Source organism: Notechis scutatus, chromosome 1 (assembly GCF_049901735.1).
Source record: "Notechis scutatus isolate UNSWTSFEM ecotype Mainland chromosome 1, rNotScu1.2, whole genome shotgun sequence".
Lineage (NCBI taxonomy): Eukaryota > Metazoa > Chordata > Lepidosauria > Squamata > Elapidae > Notechis > Notechis scutatus.
In genome coordinates this window covers 155,592,712-155,607,213 of record NC_142009.1, presented here as the reverse complement: position 1 = coordinate 155,607,213, position 14,502 = coordinate 155,592,712, and the positions used below count along the sequence as shown (strand labels likewise).

Sequence of the window (14,502 nt, the reverse complement as noted above, 5' to 3'; positions counted from 1 at the left end):
TTCCCTCTCCATGTGAGGAGACCCAGCTTTGTAACCCAAGCATCCTCAGCAATAGAATGGGAGACCATCAGGAGAGGTCAGGAGGAGGGGACAAGGGGATGGCCAAAGGGCAGCAGGCTGCTAGTGGCCAAGTGCCAAGGCAGGACTTCCCTCAGAATCTGACTCCCTCTCATTATAATCTCCTTCCTTCCTTTCCTTCTTCTTTCCCTTTTCTTCTTTTTGCTTCCCTCTTTGTTTTCCTTTCTTTCTTCTTTCTTCCCTTCTTTTCTTGTTTTCCCTTCCTTGCTTCTCTTTCCTTTTTCTTTGTCTTTCCTGTCCCTTCTTGGATGCTCAAATGCAAAAGGGGAAACATTTCCCGATGCCTCCTTGCCTTGTGATCAAATGCCACTTTTACAAGTAGTTTGTGGCCAAAGACTGAGAACAAACCAGGCTCAGTTTTTCCTGTGCTTGGATTTAGTGGGAGAGTCCATGGACAACAACAAAACTGTCAGAATCGTGGCTGTGATAGTTGATCAGAGCTCCTCTGTTTTTTATGTACAACAGCTTTAGCGTTTAGGAACAGAGGTAAGTTAGTTGCTTTTCTATCAAAACATAATCCTTAAAAGGGCTCTCCTGTAGGGAGCCTGACATGGTCTAATTCAGACTGGAAATACAGCAAAAGAAAATATTTTTCCCACTCTGCTTTGTCTTGTTTTCCCCACTGGAAATGGTTGTTTGCAACACACAAGGAGGGGATACTTTCCTAAGAACTCACAATTCAAGAATAACAATTTTAACTTGGATTGCCAACAAAGTTTTCTGTGACAAAACAGAACACAATATTGCTTTCTCTTTTGAACTGGGGCATCTCCAACTAAGTTGTCTCTCCTTCTTTCCTTCCTTCCTTCCTTCCTTCCTTCCTTCCTTCCTTCCTTCCTTCCTTCCTTCCTTCCTTCCTTTCCTCCCTCCCTCCCTCCCCCTTTCCTTTTTTAAAAGCTGTCAGAGACTCCTGACAGAGACTTCCCATTTTGACCCTTCCCACATGGTTGCTTTAGCGTGGTTTTTAGCTCACAACTCCCAGACTCGTGCCTGTGTATGTTTGTGTTAGTGTGTGCCCCTTGCAGCCCGGCAATGTGACATTGGAGAGGAAAAAGTTTAGGATAGGCTGGGCTGGTAGGAATTGAGAAAAACAAGTATTGCAAAAAAAAAAAAAAAAAGAGAGAGCTTTCGTTAGCGTGCAACCTACAATGAGCTTGCAGGCTGCAATGAGTGAGACACCTCCCCCTGCCCCTCCCTGCATGCACACATACCCACATTCAAACAAACTTCTGTGATGGTAGGCTGCACACTAACGAAAGCTCTTTTTTGCAATCCTTGTTTTTCTCAGCCCCCATCCTCTCCCAAAGTTTTCCTTTCCACTGTCACAGCCCCAGGCTGCAAGGGGGGAGATGTTAGGCACACACACACACACGTTGGAGAGGTGAGCTGAGAGTCACACAGAGGTCCGACAGGCACAGAGGCAACGATAGGAGAAGGGGATGAAAATGGAAAGCCTCTGTCCATTAAAAAAAACAAACAAACACCAGTGGAGCCTCCTGTGCACATGCCCAGGGGGCGGGGGTGAGGCGGTGCTGCAGATCTAAGGCTGGACCTAGGTGAGGAACCAGAGAGCAACTAGAGAGCAGCTGGGCTGCGGGCGTGACTCTAGGCAAGCGGCCAAGGTGAGATAAGGAGTGACTGGGAGGGGCATGAGTGGGGTGGGGCCAGCCAGTGGGGCGATCAGCCGGTTCGCCGAACTAGCCAAAAATTTAACAAACAGTTCGGCTGAACTGGTCCGAACTGGCTGAATCCCACCTCTGTTGGTATCTATATATATTATACGTTTATTATCATTAGAAGGATTCATTTTTGCAAGTTGGTTCCTTTCATGGTTTTACATTATTTGGACTAAATAATTTAAAGATACCAGGAAGTCCATTTGAAGTTTAATAATAAGTAAATTTAAATAGCAAATATAGATGAGTTTAGTATATATACATGCAATTTATTTTTACCTGAACAACTTCTTGTTGGTATGTTACAAAATGTTCCTTGTTGATTTGTGGGAGGTAGAGTGAAGGCACGATTTCAATGTCCACAAAATCCTGTCCCCATGTTTTTGTAAAGAAATCAGATTCCCTTTTTGTCAATCGAGGATCATTTAGTGCTGCTGGGAGATTTACTTTGGAATGATAAATAGTCCATCGATGTTGATCAACAACTAAAGATGGGCTGTCACATAAGTTACTAGGATCACCTGCAAGACAAAAAAATATATATATCTAATCATGGAATATGATTTAGCAAAATAACGTTTTGCATAAGTTTATAATTATTCCAAAGGCTGATTTTATAGTAGTTAAACCATACAAGCCAGTATTTAAAGAATTATTGTAGAGCAAGATAATGTATTAGCTGGACTTATAGGTATCTGAATTTAGTTCACCACATTCTTGAAACCAGAAGAGTAAGCACATTCTTCTTCGTTTTATGAATATTAGTATTTATAGAAGAATAGAAAATTGTGGACACTTCAATACTCTCCATGATGCAGCAAATAAGTTTGTATCCAGAAGGTAACCTGAGATATCATTAAAAACATACTTTGTGAATCCTAAGAATAGCAAACTGCACCCATTACAATATTTTACAACAGCAAAGCCATTATAGTTTGCTGATTTCCCATACCAAATGGTAGCAGAGTTCATTGGCAGGGAAGAAAGAAATATTTGTGCCCCATCCATTACCCAGATAGCACAGAATCAAGTTGGAACTATTCCTGCTAAAACCTTGTTTAAATAATAGCACAAAAATGTTATGTTCATTAATTTCTAAGTCCTGATTTACTGGCTCAATTGCAAGTTGTATTTCTGCCAATACTTTGGAAACTTATTTTTCTGATAACATTAATGTTTCTAAGAATTTTTATGGGACTGAAGCCCAAAAGCAAGAAATAAATAAGCAAGATTTAGAAAGGTCAGGTCTTTACTAATTTACTCTTTCAATTTACTCATGAAATAACAGAGTATTTTGAAAATGGCCTATATATTGTCATATACATTTGAAAACTGCCTTCATTTTAATTTCAATAGTTAAGGATTAGTGAATGATTCTTTCTTCTACTGGTAAAAACTGCTGTTGTTAATTACCACCTCAACTAGGCCAAATTATATGTAGATAGGACAGCGATTTGTCTACTCTCTAATTCTTACCAGTAAAAATGACTGGTAGGGTTGTACACATTCTCAGATTTTTAAATTAATATTTAAAATACTTATGACCTACTTGTCCTCCAATTTTCATTCATTCAAACTGGCTGAAAATAGAATATTCTTAGTATTATACAAGTTGTACACCATTACGTCAATAAAGCCTGAATATCAATAAATATTTACTTATAATTATTTGGAGACGTGGGTACTCTATCTTTCTTATCTTCATTTTTAAGTGCTTTGGTTTTATTGTATTGCGAACAGTTGCTGGGGTGCATCCACAGTTTTGTTGTATTTGTACAATGACAATAAAGTTCTTCTAATCTTCTAATTTGAGTAAATTATTGTGAAATACTAAGCAAGCCATACATTTTCAATATTTCACTATTATTTCCAGTTGTTGGGTAACTTGGAAATTTCTGTCATTTAATCTATGCCAAATAGTTCTAAAGCTATAATATATTTTATATAAAGAAGAAAAATTATTCTCATCACTCACCAGATATTGAATATAAATACACTGACTCTGGATTTAATTTTAACCTTTGGATTAATGTATTCTGTACTTTTGTAATCTCTCTTGTTATGCCAGACATCCGTTTCTAAAAAAAGGTTCCCTTCTGGGTGAATGCAAAACTTGATATCAAGCATTCAATTTGGATTATTATGTATTCTAATATTTATTTTCAGGTTATTTGTAAATTATCCCAAAGAATTGACATTTATTATCAAAAGCCTTTGATAACGAATTACTGTATTAAGTCTCTGTAAATTCCATTCCACTCAGAGCTATTGTCAGGCAAAATCTATTCTTGAATGTTAATTCACAACATTTTAGTAGCATGCTCTGATAACGTACTTTTCAATACATCTTTGTTTCATTTTTAATTTTATCACTGACAATTATCTGAATAACTTGACCATTCTCTGATATCCATTATTCTTAAGAATATATTTTGCTTATCTATCTATCTATCTATCTATCTATCTATCTATCTATCTATCTATCTATCTATCTATCTATCTATCTATCTCTAATATGCTAGTCCTTAAGATACTACCACTCAATTTGATAAATGAAAAAATAATCCAACTACCCCTTTAAAAGACAAACAAAAGAAAGAACAAAACAACCCAGTTTAAACATCAAAACTTATATTTCTACCTGTGGGTTCCTTGGGGCACACATCTGGTAGCGTGCGTACTGGTCGAAAACATTTGGAAGAATCCATTTCCTTTTTAAACAAAGCATCATTGTTCTTTGACTGAGGCACTGGTGAAGACCGGTGGCTTGAGGCCATTGCATAAAATCACTACTGGATAAATACTGGATTAAAATATATGTATATTTATTTACACATGTCCAAACACCATAGGAGAATAATGAAATATATAGCACTTACAAGTGGAAAACATTTACAAGAGTAACTATCAATACCTCACACAAAATTAAACCAAATTAAAAAATTATTACTTCAACCAAAGTGCTAAAGATTATATACAAGTAGTCCATGACTTACCATTCATTTAGATTTATGACTGTTTTCCACACTTATGACCATTGTAATATCCCCATGGTCATGTGATCAAAATGTGGAATATGGCATGACAATGAATTTATGACAATTGTAGTTTCCTGGGATCATGTGATCCCCTTTTGCAAACTTCTGACAATCCAAGTCAATAGGAAAGCCAGGTTCACTTAACAACTGTGTTACTACTAATTGAACGACAATTCACTTAACACCTGTGGCAAGAAAGCTCGTAAAATGAGGCAAAACTCACTTCACAAATCTTTTCCTTTAGCAACATAAATTGTGGTTGTAAGTTGAGGACTACCTGTACTCTGCAATGCTTTATCAGTGGCTGTAGGTAACAGAGAAAAGGAATGACAATGAATAATTTGGATGGATTAATCTTATAGAGAGTGGGTAATACACATTTCCTAAATTCCCAATATCTTTTTCTCCAAGTTACCTGAATCTTCAAACTCTATTCCCAGCCTCAATCCTTTTTTTTTTTTAATGAACGTTGTCTCTTGTCTCTTTTTGTTTTGCTAATGTAATTTGGTTCATCATTTCATGCCCTTCTTTATCACAAGTTATATTCCCTTTATACTGTAACTTTTTCATTCTCTTTCCTCATTTTTTTTCTTACCAAAGGCCCAACAACAAGGGAGATACAAAGTACAATAATAAATATAAATCTTTGGACACCATTTTACTGCCTTCAAGAGAAAAGGGCCTCTGAAATGAACTGCAAAATGAAGCTTCATTGAATTATTTATTGCTAACAGCTATTTGTGTGTAGCCATAATTTAGAATCTTATGGATAATTAACTTCAAAAAGCCACTGCATCTGTCAAGATAATGGCTGGTTCAGGAGTTTCCGGTTTGTCGGCTTCGCGACGGTAGGGATTCACGAAGCTGCGCGATCCCTGCCGCGCTAGCCGTTTTGGGGCTCCGATCCGGACGGGTGCGGAGCAAGGCTGCCCTGCAGGGGTAGCTGAAGGTAAGGGGATCCGGAGGAAGGGTCTGGGGTGTTGCAGACCCCCCTGGCCGGCAGAACCCCTTTTACCAGGACGGTGCAGCGGCGGTCCGTAATGGCCGCCACAAAGAAGTCGGCAGCCGGGCAAGTATGCGCAGGAGGAAGAAGGAAAGTTATTAAAAGTGAAAGTTATTCTTGGTCGACCCAGGGCTTTGAGATTCATCTAATTTAATTCCTGGAAAAGATGGTTTTTTGATGATTTTTTCCACAAGAGAAAAAAAGCGGCAATTTTGAGGTGCTGAAAGGAAAGTTTACTCTCCTCCCGCGGAATTAAGCCGGAAGGGAGAGGACAAAAAAATATATAAATCTGGATCTTGTTGGAGGAGATGCCTTAAAGACTTGAGGACAGAAACATAATTTTAAAAAGGCTTTAAAATACACATTTGGACTCTCTTTTTTTTTGTTTGATACCACCCCTGGAAGAGGAAGGGAAATTTGGCTTGCTTGGATTTATTGAGGATTGTGGACTTTGGGATTGTTTTACCTTTCTCTCTGAATATCTGGTTGGTGTAAGAAGAAAGAGGAATAAAGAAAAGTAAAGATTTATTTATAATGGCTTTTCCTTCTGAGGACCTGAGGGATGAATATGAGCAAACAAAAGCAGCCTGTAAAGATGGTATGGAAAAAGCTTTTCTATTTCTAGAAATGGCGCTGGTTAATTACCAACAGACAATGAAATAGATGGAAACAGAAGAACAACAACAAGAAAAAGACGAAGACGCCATCTTTATTGAATTTCAAAACTTATCTAAGAAAGAAGGAAGGAAGAGAGCAAGGAAAATGAAGGACTTAAGATCTAAAAAAACATTTGAGAAAGAGGAAAATATGATGCAAAGTAAATATAATGATAGCAAACAAGAGAAAAAGGGAACACAACAGAGAAGGGATCCCAGCAAGGCAGAGGTTAGAAGAAGAAGGGGGGTAGGAAGATTTGGTGGGGGAAGAAAAGAAAGGGGAAAGGCGGAGAAAAGCCTCAAAGTTTTAAAATTGGATGGGAGAAGAGGAATTTTTTTAGGGACAAAGGATGAAATATAAACTTCTGTAAGAAAGATTCTGCTAGGTACAGAAGATGGTATTGTAACATTTATATTTGAAATAGTAAATTAGAATGGTTTAAGATTTAATAAGAAATTAAAATGTTGAAGTTTTTAATAATGATTGATTTTAAAATGTAATAAAATATTGAAGGAAAGGAGGATACAATGTATTTAAACATTTTTGGTGGATAGAATGTACCAAGCAGAACCGAATTGGGTATTTGTTATGTTGAATGTTAATTTTACTAACTAAGGGGGAGGATAGAAAGGCATCATACTCTGATTAGTGATTTCAGGAGAAATTCTTTTTATTATAAGAAGAGATAGAGGGATAATGAATGGGCAAAAGATATAAATATAATGATTTAATTAAGATGGATTAAATAAGATAGAATTGTGAAGAGTGAAATGCGCTGCCCATACAAAGAGAGGTAACTGGGGCCAAGGTACTTTACTAAAAGATTTTTATATGTTTGTTTGTGTTTGTTTGTGTTTTATGAGAATATTGGGGAAATTTTTGTGGAAATACAGGAAAGATTTAAATATGTAATGATTTGTTTGTTGTTGAAATTAATAAAACTTGTTTTTTAAAAAAAAGATAATGGCTGGTTCACATATTAGAAAAACAATCATCAAAAGAAGAAAAAGAATAATATTAGTGTATATTATGTTTCTCAGATGTCATTAAGTAGTGAGAAGCATCCTGATATGCTGATACTTATACAATCTAATCATTTGCAATATCTCAGTTCTTTGGACCACAATATTATTTCTGGACAGATATTAAACATTAAAAAAAATCTATCCCGCTGTTCTTTCAAAAGCATTAGTTTTAAAAAGTTTAAAATTACATCAAGAGATGCAATATCCATATTTTCCAAAAACTAGGCCTGAAAGCCAGAAAAACCCGAAATCCGTCATGCCAAAACAATAGGAAAAAAAAAACCCTTACACAGGTAATCCTTGACTTATGACCACAATTGTGCACAAAATTTCTGTTGCTAAACATCGTTAAGTGAATTTTGTCCATTTTACGACCTTTCTTGCCACAGTTTTAAGCAAATAACTATAGTTAAGTTAGTAACATGTTTTACCAATAAAGGAGAATATTTGTAGTTCAGGGTTGAAATGAGGGATCCTTGGTGCACTCTGAGCATGCTTGATTTCTTGCAGATGTTTCATTACCCTAAGTAGGTAACATCATCGATGATAGTAAGGAGTGCTGTTCGTTGTCAGTTTATATTCTGGTGACTTGCTTGTCTGTACGGATGGGGGTGGTCTTAGAGATTCTTTGGTTGAGCTGTTTACTGATGGCTCTTTGGCAGTTTCTTGATTGGGATATTGTTTACTTGATTGTTGCTCTGGAGTTAATCTATACTGATCTGGTTTGCTTAAGTGAATCTGGCTTCTCCATTTACCCTGCTTGACAGAAGGTCATCACATGACCCAGAAGACTACAACAGTCATAAACACATGCCAGTTGATAAACAGCCAAATTTTGATCACATGACCATGAGGATGCTGCAACAGTTGTTAGGTATGAAAAACAGTCTTTATTCAGTGCCATTGTAACTTTGAATGGTCATTAAACAAATGGTTAAGTCGAGAACTACCTGTATTTTTTTACTTTTTACGGGAAAAGCTTTAGAATTATATGCACTTTAATGAACAGAATAATTTCACAATAGAGATATGCTGTGTCCTTTCTGCTGCTCTTCTGCTTCTTTGGAAGTGTTCATTTAAGGTCAGCACCAATCTTGCTGGCATGGAGGAAAGCTATCAAAACCTATCTAGGGTTTGCTGCTAGGACAATTTTCCTCAGTGTGGGCTGAGAAATAAATTTGTATTGAATGTTTGCTTTTATTTTTTCCCTCTACTTAATTATTTTAACTTTATTTTTTCCAATCAATTCAGAGCCTTTCTGGAATTGAGTAGCATATAGTAGCATATACTGAGTAGCATTTCAGAAATATATCTACCGTATGCATACTGCTTGCAGGTAATTACTGAGTTACTTTAATAACCATAGTTTTCTTTATGGGCCAAGCACATTTGGTAGGAATAAACCGACTTTTAAATAACTTTGATCAAAAGCTAAATAGCTCACAACCCAAACTTTTAATTATGTCCCAAACAACTCACAGCGAAGCCTAGGCCATATACAAGGCATGCACTGTCCATCTGGATTTCTCAAAATCAATTGTTAATGATATCAAATTCTATTGTTCCTTGCACTCTAAACTAAGTAAAGTTCTGAATTCAATGATCACATGCAGATAATGGGTTAGATAAGAGCAAACAAGAGCTATGTTGATTCAGAGAAAGCAAAGTTATTATCGATCAGCCAAAGGGCAGATTATAGGGAAGGTAGACGACTATTGGTCAAAGAACATGCTTCTTTGATTACAACAATTTCACTGGCATTTGGTCCTTTTTCAGTCAATTCAAAGTGCTATTTATGATTTATAAAATCTGATACTTCTTTGAAACAAGCTACTGAAAAACTCTTATTTTCCTGTGACCCTGTGGATTTTTAAAATCCTTAATAGATACACTTCTTTCCCATCCCTATTGGGGGATCTGTACTAGCAAGCAAAAGAAGAAGTAAAAAAACAAAACAATTCAAACAGGAATTTGGCTTTTAATAAATTCATTTGAAGAGATTTTAAATAGGATATTTCTTTCCTATTTTACTTTTTATGTTAATTCATAATTTCAATTTGTATTTTAATATACTGAAAGATGCCTTGAATATTACAGTATAAAGATAAGCTCTACATTTAATAATAACATTTCAGTATTTTGTGCACTTGTTACTTTGAGGATGAGTTACTTTTGAACCAGTAATAATCTCTTAATTTATTACATGGGGTGAACAGGTAGCCTTTGACTTATGACTGTTCATTTAATGATGGTTCAAAGTTACAGTGGCCTCAGAAAAACTTACTTATGACCTCAAAATTACAACCAATACAACACAACTATGGTCACATGATTGCAATCTGAGTGCTTGGCAACTGGGCCTCATTTACGAGATAACTTTCAGTACCATTAATCAAGACATCCTTCTTTAGGAATCGTATAAATTTGGATCTCTTGTCTTTTAACTCTTTGCCGATGAAATAGAGGAAGAGTTTGCCTCCTAGACTGAAAACGTTGGTCATCCTACCTTAACTAACCTCCCTCCAATTCATTTAGTTCACATATACAGGTAGTCCTCGACTTACAACAGTTCATTTAGTGACCATTTGAAGATACAATGGCACTGAAAAAAAGTGATAACCATTTTATACACTTCTGTCCATTGCAGCATCCTCATGGGCATGTGATTTACATTCAGGTGCTTGACAACTGGTCCATATTTATGATGGCTGTGGTGTCCTAGAGTCATGTGATCATCTTTTGAAAACTTCCAGCAAACGAAGTCAATGGGGAAGCCGGATTCACTAAACAACCGGGTTACTAATTTAACAACTGAAATGATTCACTTAACAAATGTGGCAAGAAAAGTCGTAAAATGGGGTAAAACTCACTTAACAAATTTCTCACTTAGCAATTTAAATTCTGGGCTCAATTGTGCTCGTACATCGAGAACTATCTGTATTGAGGCAACAGGGTTTTATCAGTTCTGAATTGTTCTGTTCTATATTTGGCCATTTCCTCCCATTTTTGGTCCTATATGATGTAACACCCAACCTAGTACACAAATGACAAGGGCAACTAATCCTTTCTTTCCTGTTACAAACCTCTTTTTCACTTTGGAAAAATCTAATATATTTGCTGCAGTGCATTTTTAATGTCCTTCTGATCTTGCAAAAAGTATAATGCACAATGAAAAGTGCTGACAGTGTGTATTTGTTTAATTCTTTCTAAAGAGTTTTACTTGATCATTACCCAGATGTATCGCAATTGTATTTTGACTTTTGGATAGCCAGCCAGATGCTAATAAATCTGTACTTTTCATTTTCTCTGTCTCACTTTATCTACATGTTCTTGACTACTGAAGATGTCTACTGCACGTATGCCTCTTTTACAAATTAATATAGGACAACATTAAGTTTGCTATATAGAGAGCTCTGCACTTTCTTCTAGTTGTCTAAATGTTAAGCCTGTTGAATAAAGGTTTGTCATTTCTGAAGCTTTATTAATGCTAATTAACATTAATTGCTGGACCCAACATTTTTTTTATGCAAGTTGAGCTGAATGCGGGTTTGTGCCAGCTCGCTGCTTGTTATGAGTGAAGCTGCCTGTGCATATGTGCACCACCTGGTTGCAAATAGGCTACGGCCGGGTAGTGAGGCATGGCCCAGAGGTTGGGAACCCATTTTAGATTATATCTATTTGTTATTATGTAATTTACAATGCTTTAACCTTAAATTAATTTTAAACGTTAGTTTTTTCCCCTAGGGTTTTATGGGATAAAGGAACAATTCTGACTGTTTTCATTTTTAGTTAAACAACCCCTGGGACTAATTTTAAGATATATGATTGAATTAAAAAAAATCAATAAGTGTAATTCATTTTAACTATCTATTAGGTTCTGAATTTATTTTGTAAAACAAAACTTGGTTTCTGGGCATTTATCATAACAATTAGGCTTAAGTCACAGTGTTTCTCACGTACGTATCTTCTACTTTAGTAAAAATAATAACTTACTAAAAAAGGCTAACTCTAAAAATGTATATCTAACTGTATGGAATACTTTGAAATTTTTGACATTTATAGCTGCCTACTTCAAGAGATGCTCATTTATGATGATAGAATAAAACCCTCCAAGCCAAAAGTAAAGATTATGTCAGGAAGATATTTATACTTTGTACATTTTATTTTAAATATACACACTTTTAGCATCAGCACATTATTAATATCTACTGGCTGTGAGAAAATACTGCCCACAATCTGCAAATACTTGACAAATGAAAACCACTTAATTTGCATACCTTAACAACAGTGTTCCAAGAAGTTTCCAGTAAGGCAGACCTCATATCTCTTCCAGTTTCATTTGTTAAAAAATCATGAGACTATATTATTCATGACCATTTTCCAAGTTCTAAACAAAAGTAGTATAGATAGAAAAAAGTATCAAATTATTAATTCTAAATTTAAAATATTAATTTAATAAGCAAAGGTATAAGTTAAAGACTGCATATAATATATTTTTTGTAACTTCTTAAACTAAACTTCTCCCTTTTGATAAGGCAGGATCTGGATGTGTAATGTATGCAGCTCCATTGTACTTATAGATATTGCTCTGCTTCCTAAAATATAATTAATAGTTTTATTGTAAAACCATGTATATGATACATATCATGATGGATGCAAGAATTTAATAATTTTTAAAAGTATCAAAAGGAATAAAGGAATAAATTTTATACTGCCATTGAAAAGACAGCATTTTACCAAAGAACTAGCAGGAACATTTAATATATTAACCGTACACAAAGAGTAAAACAAAAAGCAAAGGAACAAAATAAATCATATGTTGAAAACCTGTCTTAAAGATTTCCCTTGCAATATTTGACTGTTTTTCAAATAAAGAACCCAAAGTATTTAGTACTGAAAAATCCTGAAAATAAATCATTTTAATTTAAATGATTTCTCCATGGTAGTTTTTAACTGTACTTCTCATAAGAGGAATGAAACATGGGACACCTGTCACATAACTTGCATTTAAAGCATAATGCAGGAACATATTGTATGTTTACATTTAGGATATTACTAAAGGTTGCCAGTTTCCTTTTCAAGACAACCTACAAATATTACTATTTCAACCTCCATGATTTTGAGATATATCAGAAAATAAGTTCATTAGAAAAGACCTCTGATGCTATTTGAAAACTAAGAAAAATTCTGCATGTAATGTCACTCAGTATGACTATATTTTGCCACTGATTCAGAAGCAACACGAAAAGCTTTTTAAAAAATTAATCACATTTATGAAAGTCAACTTATCTATCAGTATTATTTTATGTATTAGTGTATGTAATATAACTAATTAATCCCCACCTATTTAAACTAATATAATTATCCGTCTTTCTATTTTGCATTTCTTTTTCTTCCAACCACACTACCTACAGTAAAGGACATTTACATTCATGTAGAATAGCAATTCATACACCCAACTAAATGGACTAGTTACACACATCTCCTTTACATATACTGCCAGGCTTACACCCCAAAGGCAAACCTTTTTAGAACATGAAGATTAAGATTAATAAACCTGAGAAACCAATAAGTATCTTGAATTAAGCAGGGATTCTGAATCCCTGGTTAGGCTAAGGGGTAGGCTAAGGGGATAATGTGGACTGAAGGCATTTTTACAAGTGTCTTCTCTAGTGAACTTTGTCATATTCTAAAAAGAAGACACCATTCTCTACAACACTCAAGTGAAAGTGTGTTATTCTTTTCCTTTAAAAAAAACCTTAGCTGGGCAAAGGGGTGCCTCTGATGGGGCAAAGAAGATACAACACAGACCTGACTTTCCCTGGCCTGAAAGTAGCTTCTGTCTTTTTACATAGACCCTTATGTGGGATGGGGATTATCACTTGTTTCCTTGAGATGAAGAACAAGAGCACATTCCTTTTGCTCCAGTAAAACAATTTTCCTGAAACTGACAGGATACAGCCTTCAATTGAAAAGAGACTGGGGCAGGTGGGGCTCATGGGATTTAAGAGGGGGAGACGGAAAATGATACCCAATGCTTTTCCCCCTCTCGCCGTTCGGATTTCAGAAGACACTTAACTGAAAAACTGAAGGAGAGGTTATCTTGGGGGCGCACAGTGGAGGGAGTAGGGGTGTGTGTGTGGAAAGAGTGGGTTATTAAATCTATTTCTCCAAATGACAGGAGGGCTCCAGTCCAGTAGACGTAGCCTGATACCTGGGAAAGAAAACCTTCTTGTCCTCTGCAAACCGCACCAAGGAAATGCGGGAAAAGCGGGAGGGGAGGGGCCGCCTGCAATTTACCATCTTCTGCCTGTAAAGGGGACGTCCGAACCTGGCCTACCTTAGCGAGGATTTTGCTGCGCTCCTTCTCCGTCTCTCCCGGTACTAGCGAGGGGTGGGGGGAATCAGCACGGAGAAGTGGCGGCGGCAGCAGCAGTAGTAGCAGCCGCCGGTGCTTTCGCCCTTCTCGGCCTGGAACTCCCCGGGGACCGGCGGGTTTTCCGCCCCGCAGCAACGCGCGGGGGTTGCAGCTGTTACGGTCTGATCGGCGGAAAAGGCCGAGGCAGCGACGCGGCCTAGCGCATACCCGGCGCCTCCAAAGCGACACGTCGCGACCATGGGCGACTCTGGGCCGAGCCACTCGGCCGGCGGCAGCGCAGCGACTACACCGGCCGCAGGCAAGCGCCGCCTCTTGTCGCAGCCGTGACTGGGAGAAGGAGGAGGAGCCGAGCAGCTCTCCAGTGCCGCCCGACGAGCTGGGGCTGGGGCTCTGCGCCCTTTTTCTTTCTCTTGCCCCTCTTCAGGGGGAGTCCTCCGTAGCCCCGGGGGAACCAAAGGTGGCGGTCAGAGATGGGAAGCTCTTCAAGGCCGACCCCAGCCGCGCTGCCCTTCCTGGCTCATCCGCGGCTCTTTTCTCCCTGAGCGGGGAATGAGCCCGTCTCGGTTTAGCCTGATTTTGCTTGAATTCGCTTGGCGCAGCTACTTCGGGGTTCGGCCTGAGAAAATCATGTCCTCCCTACCCCTCT

General features: G+C 37.2%; 1 protein-coding gene across 3 annotated transcripts in view; it reads right to left on the bottom strand.

Moving 5' to 3' along the window:
• VPS54 (VPS54 subunit of GARP complex) overlaps positions 1-14,143 on the bottom strand; it is a 52,477-nt gene extending 38,334 nt beyond the window's left edge. For 2 of the 3 annotated variants that reach the window (XM_026668434.2, XM_026668436.2), the window contains exons 1-4: positions 13,818-14,143; positions 11,755-11,864; positions 4,396-4,557; positions 2,034-2,275 (exon numbers count right to left, since the gene is read on the bottom strand). In XM_026668434.2, coding sequence (XP_026524219.1) covers positions 2,034-2,275; positions 4,396-4,531 — 378 coding nt within the window. In that variant the 5' untranslated portion in view covers positions 4,532-4,557; positions 11,755-11,864; positions 13,818-14,143. Of the gene's footprint in view, positions 1-2,033; positions 2,276-4,395; positions 4,558-11,754; positions 11,865-13,288; positions 13,409-13,817 lie in introns of those variants that run through there. The other variant, XM_087949112.1, reaches the window with a different exon arrangement.
• Between the last annotated feature and the right edge of the window lie 359 nt (positions 14,144-14,502).